This window comes from Solea solea, chromosome 14 (genome assembly GCF_958295425.1).
Source record: "Solea solea chromosome 14, fSolSol10.1, whole genome shotgun sequence".
Lineage (NCBI taxonomy): Eukaryota > Metazoa > Chordata > Actinopteri > Pleuronectiformes > Soleidae > Solea > Solea solea.
Window position 1 is genome coordinate 26,977,444 of NC_081147.1, and position 17,360 is coordinate 26,994,803.

Here is a 17,360-nt window from a genome sequence, read left to right on the forward strand (position 1 = left end):
CAGCTTCAGGACGATAAATCTCACCTCTGCTTGTTTCTCCTGTTTCTCCTGTTTCTCCTGTTTTCACAGATCCTGTTCACTTGTGTGTCTCTTGCTGCGGCTGCAGGAGAACAGAGCACGCAAGTGTCCGTGCGTCATGGTGCATCTTTGCGCATTATATCTGGATCTTTACGAACAAGGAGTTTTTTCTGCTTGGACTAAAAATATGAAGCAGCTTCTCGGTGTGTGTGTGTGTGGAGGGAGGCAGCGTGTGTGTGTGTGTGTGTGTGTGAATGTTTGTGATCTGCATGAAGCGCGTGAATAAATCAGCGCTCTCTGTTGCAGTGAGCAGATTTTCCCTCTGACGATGGACCGACACCAGACCGGATCCCGGTGATCACCGGTGCTCATTTCTGTTTTTCCATCACAAATATAGATTTTTTTTAATCTCTCTTCTTCATGGACGTTTTTAGATTTTTGGGGATTTTTAAGTGAAGGTCAATGAAAAGATTTGCGCAACTCTTGTGCGTCACTGTTGCATTTTAACGCCACATCTCCGCGGGGCTGCGTGTGCGCTTGCCTTTGTGTGTGACCGTCGCTCCGCTCCTGTTTTTTCTTCCCACCCAGGACTCGCGCTGGAACTTCGATGCTGGATCTATTAGATTTGTGGCTGCAAACATGCTGAGCAGCGTCCTCGTGCTGAGCGTCCTCACGGTCACCAGCCTCTCGCCGTCGGAAACGGAGAGCCGCAAAACTTCAGCGTCTAAAGACATCTGCAAGATCCGCTGCGCCTGCGAGGAGCGCGAGAACATCCTCAACATCAACTGCGAGAATAAGGGATTTACCACCGTCACTCAGTTCCAGGCTCCCCCCAATAAAATCTCTCAGCTCTTTCTAAATGGAAACTTCCTGTCACGGCTCAGCGCCAATGAGTTCGTCACTTATGGCAACGTCAGCTCACTGCACCTGGGAAACAATGGTCTGCAGGAGATCCGAACTGCGGCTTTCAACGGGCTTCGCTTCCTGAAGCGCCTCCATTTGAACAACAACAACCTGGAGGTGATTAAAGAGGACACGTTTGCAGGACTGGAGAGTCTGGAGTATTTACAGGCAGACTATAATTACATCAGCACCATAGAGCCAGGTGCTTTCAGTAAGGTGAATAAACTCAAAGTGCTGATCCTGAACGATAATCTTTTGTTGTCTTTGCCACCTAACATTTTCCGCTTTGTGCTGCTCACACACTTGGATTTACGTGGGAATCGACTGAAGATGCTCCCGTTTGCCGGCGTCCTGGAACACATCGGTGGCATTATGGAAATCCAGCTGGAGGAGAACCCGTGGAACTGCACCTGTGATCTGATTCCTCTGAAGTCATGGTTGGACACTATCTCAGTCTTTGTTGGGGACATTGTGTGTGAGACGCCCTTCAGGCTGCACGGTAAAGACATCACGCAGCTCATAAAGCAGGACCTGTGTCCGCGCAGGAATGCTGGTGAGCGTGCCCACCCCCCCCCTGACTCTCACTTTCAAGGAGCCCTTTCCCCAACCTACCACCCTGGCATGGTCACCCCCACCCGTGCCCCAAAAGCTTCCCGCCCTCCCAGAATACGCAACAAGCCCACCCCTCGCATCTCAAAGGACAAACACGTTTTTGGACCCATCATGGTTTATCAGACACGCTCTCCTGTGCCCATGCTGTGTCCCAGCGTGTGTGTGTGCACGTCACAAAACCCCGACAGTGGACTGAACATCAACTGCCAGGAGAGGAAGCTGCACAACATCAGTGAGCTCAACCCCAAACCCTCCTACCCAAAGAAACTGCACCTGACTGGAAACTACCTGCAGATCATTTACAGAACAGACCTGACAGAGTACAGCTCACTGGAGCTGCTGCATTTAGGAAACAACAGAATCGCAGTGATTCAGGAGGGCGTGTTTGAGAACCTAACAAACCTCAGACGCCTCTATCTCAATGGGAATTATATTGATACACTTTCTCAGTCACTGTTCGCTGGCCTGCAGTCGCTCCAGTATCTGTACTTGGAATACAACATCATCAAAGACATTCTACCACAAACATTCAACTCCCTGCACAACCTGCAGCTGCTGTTTCTCAACAACAACCTGCTACGCTCGCTCCCCGACAATGTTTTTGGGGGAACCATGCTGACGAGACTCAACCTGCGGAATAATCATTTCTCTTACCTTCCAGTCAAAGGTGTGTTAGACCAGCTCTCAGCCTTCATCCAGATCGACCTGCAGGAAAACCCCTGGGACTGCACCTGCGACATCGTGGCGCTGAAGAACTGGATGGAGCTGTCCAGCACCAGTGTGGTGGTGAATGAAATCACCTGCGACTCACCCTCCAAACACGCGGGGCGTCTGCTGCGCTCGCTCCGCAATGAGGCCATCTGCCCTGAGCCCAGTGAGGTGCCCCCACCCCAACATGCACCCCCAACAAAAAAACCCACTTTAATGAGCCCCAGCACTGAAGCCACCACCCCCTCTTCTTCTCCCTCGTCTTCTTCTCCCTCGTCTTCCTTTAGCTCTGTAATCCCCACTGAATCCAGACTACACACCCCAGACTTACACCCTGAGGTCCCACTCTCAGTCCTCATTCTCGGGCTTCTTGTTGTCTTCATCCTGTCCGTGTGCTTCGGAGCAGGCCTCTTTGTGTTTGTTCTCAAGCGACGCAAAGGTGTGGAACACGTGCCCCCAGGCGCCAACAACTTAGATCTCAACTCTTTTCAAGTGCAGTATGGGTCGTACACTCCAGAACCCACTCAAGACAAAAGCTCTGAAAGCCACATGTACAACTACATCCCCCCGCCTGTGGGCTCCATGTGCCAAAACCCTATTTACATGCAAAAGGACGGTGAACAGGTGGCTTACTACCGAAACCTGAAGGAGCTTAGCTTTGGGCCCTTGGATGCAAAGAAAGAGGATGTTGTCACTCGCAGCCCAGGAGCTTACACCATAAGTGCAGTGGATTTTATGGATAAATCACCAGCACCATGTGGTTTGACCTCCCCTGAGCCTCCTGAGGTGCTTTATCAGAACATTGGGGAGCGGCCCAACAAGGATCTTCCCACAGCTGCAGGCATCCCTCCTTTCAATTACAACTTTTGCACTTTACCCAAGAGACCGTGTATCGTTCCCCCGTATGAGGTTGCTGCAGCCCGGAGGTTTGTCGCCAACCAGGAGCAGCTGAACAAAAGTGTGCTGTACGGAACGCCCAGGAAGTACTACACGTCTGAACACACGCCCAGAAACACTGAGCATCCACTGCTGCTCCCCGGGAAGCTAAAAACAGAACCAGACTACTTGGAGGTTCTGGAGAAACAGACTGCGATGAGCCAACTGTAAGATAGCAACACCCCCACCCCCCCCTTCATAATAATGACGCAGTTACTCTAATAATAGCCCTCTCTATATATCTATCTTATCTGTGTTCAATCCTACATGATTGACTGGAGGTGAACTCTTTTTTTCTGCCCTCTGATTCTTCTTTTGATTTTAATTTTCTAAAATGTATAAAAGGAGTATAAGAAATATATTATTATGCAGTTCTATTTTTTCCTCCTGAAAAGTATAAATTATTTCTTCTTTCTGAAAGATTTTAATTCCATAAAAGACTTTAACGACAGCAGGTATATAATGGGCAGGACTGTGTACGATCACAGCTTTGTGCTTTTCAATAAACTGTATTTGATTTTCCCCGTGAACAAAGACAAACAGAAAAAAGGATGAAATCACTGTTGTTTGTAGAGGAAATGCTACAGATCCACATTCCTGTACATATTTAGCGCACAGACATAAACTATGAGTGTGACACCATAAAAGAAAATATTTTTCATTTCAACAAGCGGCAAAATCGTATTATACTTTCTCCAGAAAGTGCCTTTGCACTGATTTACCAACGATGCCCCTGCAAAATGGAAATGTTGCTTTTCTTCTCTTAAAGTGCTGTATTTTAAGACTCAAATCTTTATGTAAGATGTAAAACTGAACAAAAAGATAAAGTGTGTGAAATGATGAACGAGCTGTTGCCAGGGAGAATCCTGTTGTTTTGCTTTTCAGTATGAAGACGTATGTTTGTATAGAGTGGAGAATACAGTGCGGCAAAATGGCGCCATTAAATTTTCACTGAAGCACTTTGTCAAGATCTCGAGCTTGAGGTAAATTTTGTTAAGACTGTGCATGATTATGTGTGTGTGTGTGTGTGTGTGTGTGAGCCAGAGTAAAAATGAAAAACACACACTTCTCTCTCTCCACTGTGAAGCGACAGGCCCAAGAATGATTGATGAGAAGCTTTTCTCTCTTATTTCTTCTTCTTATTATTATTATTGTTCCAGCTGCTGTTGCCCCTCCTCTCCTCCCCAGTCTTCCTGCTGATGTGAACACAACACCAACATTTGATGCAGACGCTCGATAATTCTCTCAGCTGGGACAAGTATGTGGAAAATATCACTGAAGTGAAGGTTGTAGTTTTATGTGCTGTTTGGCCTCAGGAGAGTTGCTGTGTTTGAAGAATGTTGCCTCATATTTTCCCAGTAGAAAAAGACAGAGTGTCAGAGAAGTAATTAAAACACTAGTGTGATGGAAGTTAGTGTAGAGTCGTATATTCTCTCTGAAAACATGGAGCAGTGCTGGGATTTGAGCAGACTGATAAATGCTGTTAGTTAAGGAATGGACTGCACTGCTTTACTGGCTGAGGAATGTGGAGAGAAAATGTGATCTGCAGTGAAGAAAATGAGCGATGCTGCTTATTAAAAGATCATTTCACATGAAATAGAGCACAGTCTGCTGTTCCAGTGAGTGTTTGTGCATAAATGGCTGAATGATCGTCTCCCTTCCTGTGTGTGGATGTGGGTGAACTGACATTAGCTCTTTGTGCTCTGTGAACGGCCGCCCAGTCACTCGCTCTTCAATGTTTTCCATGATTTAACATGGTTTAAATGTACATTTCACAATAGTTTACCTGTGATAACTTTGTTTCTCTTGTGATGAAGGATCATATTGATGTGGCCATTAGTGTCATTTCTGCAGTTAAATTATAAAAGAAAACACTACTAGGTTACAGTAAAATATAAACTATAAAAATGGATGTACTAAATCTCAGAACTAGGATTCTATTGGTTGCAAGAAGAACTCAGTTTGTGTTGAATGTGACTTGATTGAGAACCAGTAAATATTTTCCTGATGAGTTCATTGGATTCAGCTGTGTTCATTTACAGTGTTTTACTCTAAAAACATGCTGTGAATGTACAGTGTCATATTTTACAGTGTAGTCTTATTGTACTGCTGGATCTCTGCTGGCTAATGCGTTGCTGTCCAAGGTGCTGATTTCTTGCTGGCAGCAGAGTTGAGCTCCACAGCTGATGAGTGAGTTCTCGCCCTCATGAAAGTGAGGCCTCTGGGTCGGTCCCTGCAGTCTCTGCTGCTTTCAGTCGCCGTCCTTCTCTTTATACTCGCTCTGTAATTACATGGAAGGAATGAATGATTTTTACAAAAACAAGGTTCATTTACAAGCTTTTCTCAGAAGGTTCAAACACACTTGCAGTCGTCTTTAGAGCGTTGCTACTTCTGAAAGCGTTCCTCTGTAGGAGAGATGAATTTACAGTGCTGGAAAATGTTTGTTGACTGTATTTGTGATGCAAATGAAGTCCACAGCTCACACGGAGGGATTTCCAGCACATTCACTCACAGAAATGATTATTCAGGAATAAAAAAACATTCTAAAATAACTCCACTTTAAACTGCTGTTAGAAGATGACACATCAGTCAAGTTATCGTGTGAATGCTGTAAATCAACATGTGTGAGGAGACAATTCAACATGTGTGCACTGCTGTGAGCTTTTAGAAACCCTGTTATAATTATCATCATCATTAATTATTATTTTATTATAACATGATAATAATAATAATAACAACAACAATAATAATAATAATAATTGATCTATTTTCTCCATATTTTCACGTTTTAATGAGCATGATTTACTCTGATAAATGTGGGTTTATTCTCATCAGTCAGCAGAGGCACAGACGTCTCATCAGAAATGGGCCACTTGTGTCACTGATCCATGATTCCATGATTGATGGTTTCAATAAAGTAGTTGGACCAGGTTGCAGCGGCAGTTTCAGTCTGAGAGCCGAGGTTTGGGGGAAATCCTGGTGTTTTTTTATCTTCCTGTCGCTTCCTTTGTCCACTTTTATGCGTTCACTTCAAGCTGGAACGTCTTTTTGATGCTGAGAATGAAGGTGCTTTGATTTGTGGTGTTTTTTTTTGTTTTTGGTGCAAAGGCACGCGTGGAGAGCAGGGATGAGATGCTGCAGTAAGCAGAGCTGCTGTCATGTGGCCTCGCTTTTTAACAAGCTGCTGTGTGTGTGTGTGTGTGTGTGTGTGTGGGAATGAGAGAGGAGGAAGAAAGAAAGCGTGTGAAAAGGGGAAAAGGGAGAAGGAGAGAGAGAGGTCAGGAGAGATGAATGGCAGAAGGGAGAGAGAGAGGGAGAGAGAGAGAGCTGTTCATTCCTCTCCTTTCTCTGAAAATGGAGTGATTTTCCTTCCTTGGGCACAATAGGCCCTCTGTGTCTTTTTAGTGGCAGTGAAGGAAAGAGATGTACACACACACACACACACACACACACACACACACACACACACACACACACACACACACACACACACACACACACAGAGACAGACACACACACACACACAGAGGGAGGGTTGGAACATGTGCAGCCTTGCACACCAATGAGGAAGCTTTCTCTCCAGAACACTCTCCTCTCTTATCTTGCAGTTCTGGGACACTTGCATGTATGTGTGTGTGTGTGTGTGTGCGTGTGCGTGACTTACAGACTGATTGAATCCATATATTTATAAACTGCATGTGTGAATTCACTGCAGAGCTTTTCTCTTCTCTCTATAAACTGTTATTGTGACTAATACTTCACCTTCCTCTCCTCCACTTCCTTTCTTCCTCTCTTCCTCCTTCCTTCACAGGCTCCTCTCCACTTCTCCATCTTTCTGAGCGATTTGATGGAGGAGTGTGTTGGTATTCATATAGTGTTTGTCTCCATGTGTGGATAAGTGATTTGGAGATGACTTTGAATCATATACATGCTGCAGCTCTGAGCTGATATATAGTCAGCCATCTGTGTGTGTGTGCGTGCGTGTGTGTGCGTGCGTGTGTGCGTGTGCGTGTGCGTGTGCGTGTGCGTGTGCGTGTGCTGACGGATGCCAACTCTTCACACTTGTGATTTTAATCGTTTAACCACAGACTATTGCAGCCCATTCTCTGATACTCACCGCTGTGCGCGCACGCGTGTGTGTGTGTGTGTGTGTGTGTGTGTGTGCATCAACTCATTTTCATGTATCGTCCCATTATCTGAGCTGTGATTATCACGTGACCCTTCTTCACTGTGTTTTACTTTCATTTGTCATGTGAGGAGAAGAAGAAGCTCAATATTTTGAAATTTCTTTATATTAACAATGTATCTGGAGTTCACATTTGAAATAATTAGTGTTATTTTATCTCCTCATTACAATGTTTGTGACGTACATTTACAAAGTAAAACAGTTTTTTTTATGGAATAATGGCAGGAATTAAATAAGGCAACCTTTAAGGTAAAGCTCCACCCCCATAGGTCATTTATAGGTGATAAATCATGATAACTCAGGTTCTGTCATAAAGATAACAGATTAAACAGATGCAGACTCAGGAGCTGCAGCTCTACGACGTCCTTGTGTTATTTATATTTGAACGTCTGTTGGACGCAGCAGTGAAACAACACATCCTGTTCTTATGTTTGTCTAAAATGGGATTTTCTTTGTGTCTTTGTGAGTGAGAGTGAGCCTCTGTGTGTCGTACACAGTGCAGATACACGCTCCCTATATTTATCACCAAAAGTAAGGACGTGTGTGTTTGCATGGTTTTTAATCTGCTGGAACGATGTTTCTTGGTTGGTTTTAAATGTTGTCACATGTTGAGCAGCATGAGGAGGAGGAGCCACATGCTACTGACGCCCCTGTTTGTTAAGTGAATCCATTATTAAACTGCGATTATATCTCGTTTCTTCAGACTTCAAACATCCAATAAACACCAAAGAGTCAAGAACGAGCTGTTTGTCATGAACAAAACCAACAAACTCAACTCTGCTGCTCAACCCACAAATGTGGCATCATTTAAAAAGGAAATAAACTGGATTTCTAACGATTACCAATAATAAGTTTACATTTTATAAAATGACTTCATATACTCGTCCAACTGTTGTGTTGCATAGCAACTGCGTAACATATATGCAGGAATTATTCATCTGTCGCTTTATGGAAAAGTACAAAGATGATAATAAATGGATTCAATTGAATTGAAGACGGTGTTCACATGTTTCAGTAAGAGATGAAATAATCTGGCTTTGAGAGTCCGGTCAGGGTCGGGGGTCTAAGTCCTGGTTAGTCAGAGCATGAAGTGATTGCTCTGCTGGATGTTGGTGCACATAATGAAGCAGCGACACAGAGTTGAGGAAGTGGGAGGTGACTCAGTTTATGAAGCATCTATGTAACGTGCAGACGGCAGGAGGTGATGGAGCAGCATGTTTGAGCCCTGTGGCTGTTTCCATGTCAGTGTGATGACATGTGAATCTGACCAAAGATGACATGTGAATCTGACCAAAGATGACACATGAGTAAAACCAGAGAAGGTTTCTATTCACTTCAAGGTCCTTGTGTGTGTGTGTGGGGTTAACACAGGGCCAGTAATCCTCATGTTCAGTTTGGGGCTAACGATTCCAACAGTGTTAGGCTTTAACTGGGTTAACCCTAACTCAAGCTGGAAGTCAAGATCATGTTGTAAGAGGCTTCTGTTTGTGCATGTGTGTAAAACATGGTTCAGTCTAACAGCACTAACAGTCTAACAGTTAGTATTTAATAACGTGTATGATAACTGGGATGATTTCAACTGCACAGCCTGACACAGCGAGCTCAGACGCTGTAGACATGGGTGAGAAGATCGTTGTCGTCCATCAGTAACATGACCAGGTCGCCCTCGGTCACCTTCAGTGTTTGTGCTGCCTCTTCATGGTTCCTTCTGTGTCACTTTGTCGCTTCATTTGCTTCCTTGTTGGAGTGAGTGGAGAGGGCGGGGCTGTGACATGTTGTGACGTGTCGGCTCTGACAGAAGTGACGTTCACTGTGTTGTAAGTTGCTGCGTGTGTTAAATCACCTGTCGTTCGATCTCTTTGTCCTGTGAGCAGAAATAATGAACCAGCTGCTCAAAGGTGCAGCTGGTTCCAGCCTTAGTGCTCGCACAGCACAGATCTGTGCCGCAGGTGCACTCATGGGAATAATACACAACTCCTTATATGGACATCCTGGGGGGGGGTGTTTAGTTAAGTTATGATTCATTTTATATCACATTTTTAGTCATGATCTAAGCATTGATTGTGCAGAAGTCACAAAATGTTTTCTTTTGTTTTTGTTCATAAAAATGAGAGTAAACTTTGAACTGTGACATTTTTACAAATTTCATAAATTCAATCTGATTTGAATCATTTTGAGTGCTTTTAACTCAGGTGTGTTTATATAGTTGGTGAAAATGGATTTTTGTTTCATCAGATTACCTAAAAAATGCCATAAGACACTCTATATTCCATTCTTATAGCCTCTGTATAAACTGTATGTTCAAACATGCTCTGTGTTCGAAGAGTTAATTGTAAGATGTCATGTGAAAGGTTTTCTCATAGTGAGCATAACTCAGTGTTTCCCTGACAACATGCACTGCATGAGTCGCTCACTCCAAACAAACATCTGCAAAACGGCAGATGTTTGGTGCATCCCCATCGCTGTCAATCAGTGGAATAATCCTGTAGACTGGTGGGAGGAAACATCTTTTTATTTCTGCCTGAGCTCAACACACAGTGTTACTATCAAAAATGATTATTATTCATTTATATACTGACACTAATCTAACCAATAGTAACTGTTTCTGCTGACAGGGTTGGGCAGTATTTACCAAGTCATTACTTCTCTGAAATATGAATACATTAATAACAGTGTTACTTGTGTTGTCACTCACACTCTTACTGATTGAAATTCACTCAGTTCTGCTCAGATCTGTTGTTGTTTGTGTTCTTGTCACAATTATGCAGCAAAGAAAATTCACAGGCCACAAACACAGTTTTTCTGAAGTTATTCTTTTTTGCATGAAAAGATAAAGAAAATAAAAGTCTGACGGGTTTACACAAAGTAAATTTGAACAAAGGATTCACAAAACAACACATTTGAACTTACTGATGAAGGCAGTAGTGAAATATCTACGTCATTTTAAAATGCAGCCCAAGCTTCACTTTCACATTTCTGAGTAACACTCGAGCCTGAACCAACTGAACACGGACATAGACTGTAGTGGTGGTGAATCTAATTGCAGTGTGCTGTATTGTTGCTCGGCTCCAGGACGTCAGGACAGAATGACACTGTTGTCTTTGTGGGATCTTTATCCTTGTGTCTTCAGGCAGGGATCTCGTGTTTGAAGGCTTAGTTTGAATCTGTTGCACTGCAGGTCTTTGGTCTCTGCTTACTCCAGGTGTGTTAACAGATTGTTCTGTAAAAAAAACCACCTTTAATGTTATACATGTGACAGCCAAAACTTTAGAGGCCCAATCATTTGTCATTTGTTACAAAAGAAAAGCTGCTAAAACTCAGCCAGACGGCCTGAGATTGAGTCACTCTGTGGCCTTTCTGGAGATTAAAAGCAGACACACACGGCTTTGGTTACAAGTCATTCTAGCTCTTACACGCTGCTTTACTCTGATCAATGTTCTCTTACTTTTCCCCTATCAGTGGACGTATTGGATATCTGAGACGTTGAACCTGCTTGTATCTGTTTCAGGGCTGTGTGAGTGATGGTTCGGGTTAACCCTTGATCCAAAGTGCTTTTCTGTGGAGTGTAAGCAGTAAGTTCAAGCTCAATGCATCTGCAGTGTTTAAACTCTACGTTTAAATTGAGTTGTCAAACGTTAGTGTTTCATGAATAATGTAGGGCAGCAGAATATAACACAATACTTTGATCTCTAATCTAACTTGTTTTACTATCATCTCACCATACACAACTGTCTCTATTAAAGTATAATACACTTTAATAAGGTGTGCTTTAAATAACATACTTTACAACCACTCTAGACAGTTAATAATCTTGAGTTATTTATGTGCATATATATGCACAATGAGAAAAACGGACAATTATTGCTTGACAGTTGGTTGAGTTGTATAATCCAGATAAACCTTATTCTCTTTTGTCATTTTCACATCATAGTGGGAAAGAAAAACACTAGATTGTAGAATGAATGTGACGTTTAACTTTCCTTTGAAAATAGCACAAAAGCAGATGAATCTGAATTATTACAATGTGACTTGTATTTTGTGGCCAACATTTTCACAATTATGAATTATGACGTCAAGCAAATGACCACACTGAAGCACTTAAAGTGACACAATGTAGGATTTCAACCTTCAAATAATATTTCCAAGACTATTTTGATGCTTCATCAACTTACAGCTCAGTGAATGCCTGCATGTCCTGCAGTGGCACTGTGTAACTTATGGTTTTGGGTCTGTGCCACAAAAAGAACGTCAACATTCTATTTTTAAGGCAAACCTCGACACACTGTGTGTGTGTGTGTGACTGAGTGTGTGTGTGTGTGACTGTGTGACTGTGTGTGTGTGTGTGTGTGTGTGTGTGTGTGTTTGGGATTGTTGTTTCCACTCTGAACTTATTTCAGAGAGATTCAGAGATGCTTATTTGAATGGGTTAATGTGTAGAGAAATGACAATAATGAGGCAATAAGATGAATAACACAATACTTATTATATTATCAGTCATACTGGACAGAACACTGGAGAAAGGTTAATCAGAGTTAACCCAAACTGTTGCATCATCATTACTAACATATAAAGATAACACACCATTTCCATCCGTTTGTCATGAGGCGTGTATACGTTAGTCATTTAGGATGTTAGTAATACTGAAACAGCATTTTGAAAGAAAATGGTTCCACTAGATTAGAGTTTTCTCTGTCTCTAAACTAATGTTTGTGCCAAGGTCAAAAGGAGCTTGACCTGGATACGCTTCCTATGACAGGAGGATGTGGAGAGAGGAGAATCAATTACAGGAGGAGAGAGAGAGCGATGGTGGGAGAGTGGAGGGACTTCTTTTGAGACGCAGAGAGGAACAGATAACAGAGATAGTGCAGGAGAGCGAAAGCCAGGATGTGGGAGGCAGAGAAAAGACGGAGAAATCAATCAATACACTTGGTTCAATAGGCCAATTGTTCAGGAGTTTGTGTGTGTGTGTGTGTGTATGGGCCTCATGTGATTATACGTGTAACTGTCTGTTGTCTGGAACTTCTAAAGACACAGTTACAGTGATGCCTGCCCATTTCCTTAAGTAGAGTTTTCTACTGTCTCCCAATAGAATGCAAAGCTAATCAAGCACCACCCTAAACCACTGTTTGACACGCTGGCTACAGCTGGTCACAGCTGCTGCTGTTCCTGCACTACACGGCTCCAAGTTTCCTCCATGTATGGACGAGTAACGCTGCGTTAAACGACAGATACAGATATACCATACAGTTGTAACAGGTGAATAGCTGTGTGTGTGTGTGTGTGCGTGTGTGTGTTTGTGTACTTGTCAACCAGTAGAACAGGGGACTTTGGTGTCGTTACACACTCACAAAGAGGGGACTCCACTTTGAACAGGGGACATTTTTCAGGTCTCCTGTTAGTCATGCTTTAAATCACACTATAATCAAGTCTAAGAGCTCTGGTGATTCTGGTGAGTTTGTGTTTTTGTTTTTTGCAGGATTAGATTCATAACCTTTAAATTAACTTTATGGATTAAGAATAAAATCGTTTTACACTGCCATGTTTCTACGGCAGCCCAGATGGACAAACCAGCAGAAGATCACGACGCAAACAAAACAAAATGTAAGTGAAGCCCAGGGTAGATCCCTGAGTCCTGTGTTTGTCACAGTCTGTAGTCTCACCACTAGAAGTCACTATTTCTTACACACTGGACGTTTCTCTTGTCTTTTTGTTAAGTGTTACTTCGTAGAACAATATCTAGGAAGTTGAGTCAAAAGCATTAGTTCTGTGGCTGCTCCTACAGCAGTGATTCAATATAATGACTGTGAGAAACATAAGCCTTTCATTTATGAAGAGCGTGAAGAACAACACGTCCTCATGGTAGGTCATGGTAGTCATGTGAGTGCATTTACTCTGTTACAGGCAATATTTATATTGATTTCTTTATTGAAATGTCATCATACTCTCTCCCTCTCTCTCTCCATCACAGACTGCACATGCGTCAGTGTGGCCCAGGTGTAATGTAATCTCTTGATGCCTCTGTCAGTGAGTCACTGCAGCACACATGGAGCGGCCCCATTAGTGTGGTGGAAAACACACAACTGTGTGGTAGATTTGACCATTGAGTCCAGGAGAGGGGCACAGCAGGAGGTCAAGCTAGGCTAAGACACATTGTAATAACAAGATGAACAGAAAAGACAGGATATCACCCTGGCTCCTCCTTCAGTCATTCAGAAATGCCCTCAGTGTAAATCCCAGCAGAATGGATGCAGATCTACAGCCTCAGCCTGGAGGAGTGACTGCTGACTGGAACTGTATGATGATTACAATAGGATCATGTTAGTGACACAGTACGGGAAAGGCAGACTAAACAAAGCACACTAATCAAACACTGACTTCACTAACCTACATTAGCCTCAGGCTAAACTGAAGATCTGTTCTTCAATGATGTATTATGAATGCATTTATTTATATTATCTTAATGCTGCAGTAAATAACCTTTGGTTTTTATTATTCTGCCTCTGTTTTGTCATTGATTGGCTGCTTCATCTTTCATCTGAAAACAGGCTCTGTCAAGCAACACACTCTCTCTCTCTTTAAAACATGTTGTTGATTCCATTTTAAATCACATTTTTAGTAGTGATATAAAGTAGCAATAATTGTGCAGAAGTCACACAATTATTTTCGTTTTTGTTCATAAAAACGAGTGAACTTTGAACTGTGATATATTTACAAATTTCACAAATTCAGTCCGATTTTAAACATTTTGAGGTGTGTTTATATAGTTGGTAAAAATATATATAAAAACATTAATCAGATTAAAAAAGGATATAAGACACTCGATATTGCACATTGTTAAAGCCTCTGTATAAACTGTATGTTTAAACATAGTCATGGAAAACGCTCTGTGTTCTAAGTTAATTAAAGAGATGAGATGAGGAATGATGAATAAAACAATATATTATACATTATATTACATTACATTATAAAACTCAAAATAACCGTAACATCACAATAAGATGATAAAAGACAATGGAGTGAGCTCACACACACACACACACACACACAGAGAGTCTCATCAGTTAAAGACCAGAGCAGTCAATAGTTATTTGATTGTTTGAAGCTGTACAGGCATTAAATGAGTAACAGGATGAATGGATGCTGGTGCAGGGCTCACTGCTGATTGCTGCCTCTTTCAGCAGACTGCTGTTCTCTCAATGGTTCAGCACAATGTGCTAATAGTTTTCTTTTTCTTCTTCTCGACGCTCACAGTTTTTCCCACTCTGGATTTCACACAGACTCAGTGGGAAGCAGCAAAGTGTCATCATTCACTGTCTGATTGATTCCTGTGTTCAGTTAAATACTTCACACCAGTTCTCACTCTTTTCTCCATGTTGCTATGATTTCACTTTCTTCTTTCTTTTCTTTGACTTGTGTTTAATGTGAGACTTGTGATCCACGAAGAAGAAAACTTAAGCTTCAAAATATGCAAATAGATTAAATAAATGACTAATAACTTCATTGAGAACCAGATTATTAAGTATGCGTGTCATTAGTACACATTTGCATAACTTATACAAGATTCTTTAAACAAACATATGAACATACTGGTTTTATTGGAAAGACCACAGTTTTATCTACATGAAAACATTGACTTTGTTTGCGATTGGTGGGACGTATGATGGGATGGCCAGTGTTTTCAGAGCTCCACCTGTTAACACATGATTCAAAGACCAATACTTTAGTATTTCTAATGCAATTTGCAAGTAGTAATAAGCAGATAATATTATGGTAAATCATGTTATTTCCAAAGTAATATCAGAAATATAACATTAGTATTAACTAATCTGTTTAATAGTCACCAGATATGAAGCAAATTTGGATTTAAACGCTAGTATTTAAGAAAGTTGTGCTGCTCTTAAGCCTTTGCTCATATTGTGTGATATAAACCATGCGTCACCAGAATGATGCATTTAAAAATGAAACCGTTTAATCGAGCTAAGGTCGTACTCTGACTAAGACATACAGACAGTCAGACAGACAGACTCCTGCCTGGCTCCGCCCTCTGTATCTATCAGCTTGTGCATATAGAACCAGTTTCCTGTTGACCTTTATGTCACAGGAAATCAAACCGTGCTGTGGTTCTGTTTGTTAATCATAATAAATTAGATGGATCATGGCTCTTGTGGTTGCTGTGTTGTTGTAATCGGACTATGAAATGCATTATCCAGTTCGACTAAGCGCGATTTTAGTCCAAATAACGTGTTAACATAACATAGACATTAAAACAAAATGATTGTCTCAGTCATAAATAAGTCATAAATGACACCATGGTTTGAAAAGCCATAATTAGGTCCAGTACCACCAGTTGGCCTCTGTTACCTTGGCTCCCCAAAGTCGACGTACTTGAACAACCTAAAAACACATTATATAATAATAATAATAATAATAATAATATAAAACAATCACATGCTTTAGAGAACACCGTGGGGAACGCCATCCTGTGAGACCTGTGATTCAGACTAAATTCAGATTCACTCTTTTCACTTTATTTCAGCCTCAGATCTCAAAGGAACTCTTATGAAAATACAACAGCTGCTGGAGGGAAATGTGATGGACACTCCATCACATTGGGGGGGGGGGGGGACTGGGGGGGGAGGGAGGATGGTGGACTCATGCACAAACACACACTATCACTCTTTCTTTTTTCTTTGTGCACTGCTCAGCTGAGCTCTATTTGAATTATATCAGTGCATCTCACCATTTAATTTCCTTCCTAATTATCTGCCTTTCATTGATGGGGAATGTGCTGTCTGCTGCTCGCTGCTGCATCCTGTTCACATGCCAGCACTCTCTCTCTCTCTAACTCTCTCTCTCTCGCTCTCTATGTATGAATATATGTGTGTGTGTGTGTTTTAGTAGGAATAAATCAATAGGCAGTTATCAGATAGGACTGGTTAAGGGCCTTTCTCTCTCCAAGGAGGGAAGAGTTAAGGCCTCTTGGAAAAGCGCTCACGGCAAAGTTCATGTTTATTCACAATCACAGACACACACACACACACACACACACACACACACACAGCAACAGAGACAGACAGGGTACAGTTGAGTTATTGTGTGTGTGTGTGTGTGCAATAATGAGTGTGTGCCAGTGTGTGTGTGTGTGTGTGTGTGTGTGTGTTCTTGTATTTGTTACCTATTTAAGAGCTTTTCTGTCATAACTGCTGACCTTGTCAGGACCAGTAGTCGTCATGGAGACCAAAACCTGTGACATTTAATACTTTCGACATTGAGTCGGTGCAGGCTGGACCTGTGGGAATATTTTGAGTCAATATTTCAATACAACACCCACAATCCCTTGCAGCCAAAGACAGGAAGTGTAAACAGGAGTTTTGTCAGAATGAGGAAATATATGGAGGTTAACGAGGTGTGTGCATGTGTGTGTGTCATTGTTGTTGAACAGTGAAGCCTGCTGTTGTGCTCATGTGTAATCACAGCAGCAGAAACATTTACTGAAACACAGTCAGAGTCAAATCTTGAACGTGAGCGTTTTTCAATGTTGGAGCCGCTCTTTGTCCACAGAAATGAAAAATGTTCATCTATTTTTTATGGACTTTGGCGCAGGAGAGTGAGCGGGCTGTCAGAATGTGACATACAGTTACAGATATATTGTTAAGATTTAGGCATGGACTAGTTGTTCCTGGCAGTCAGTAAGAGTGAGCATCCGTGTCCTGACTGTGTGACAGTACGTCATACAAACAAGTGCAGGGGATGAGGGGAGTTTTTTTTACAAGGAATTAGCATATTGAAAAGTAGCTGATCGACCTACAAGAGAGAGAAAGACACATGAAGTGAAACAGCCAGATCAAACCAAGGTACAACAACAAGGTAAGAGAACACACATCAGTCACAGAGATCAGCAGAGAGAGGGTGAGCACACAGCTTTTTATGTCCACTGCTTGATCGCTGAATTGGAGTCACCTGTGGAACAGCAGAATGGGGCGGAGCCACAAAGCAC

The 17,360-nt window shown here is 42.1% G+C and overlaps 1 protein-coding gene across 1 annotated transcript; it reads left to right on the top strand.

The window, feature by feature from the left end:
* The first annotated feature begins 476 nt into the window (after window positions 1-476).
* On the top strand, window positions 477-4,147 carry slitrk2 (SLIT and NTRK-like family, member 2). Its single transcript, XM_058650502.1, has one exon. It carries the CDS (start codon window positions 658-660, stop codon window positions 3,346-3,348), a length of 2,691 nt encoding a protein of 896 aa, XP_058506485.1. The 5' UTR covers window positions 477-657; the 3' UTR covers window positions 3,349-4,147.
* The last annotated feature ends 13,213 nt before the right edge of the window (window positions 4,148-17,360 follow it).

Bases quoted from the DNA above. Each gene is read 5' to 3' on its own strand.
- slitrk2 (XM_058650502.1), top strand. From the start codon at position 658: ATGCTGAGCAGCGTCCTCGTGCTGAGCGTCCTCACGGTCACCAGCCTC.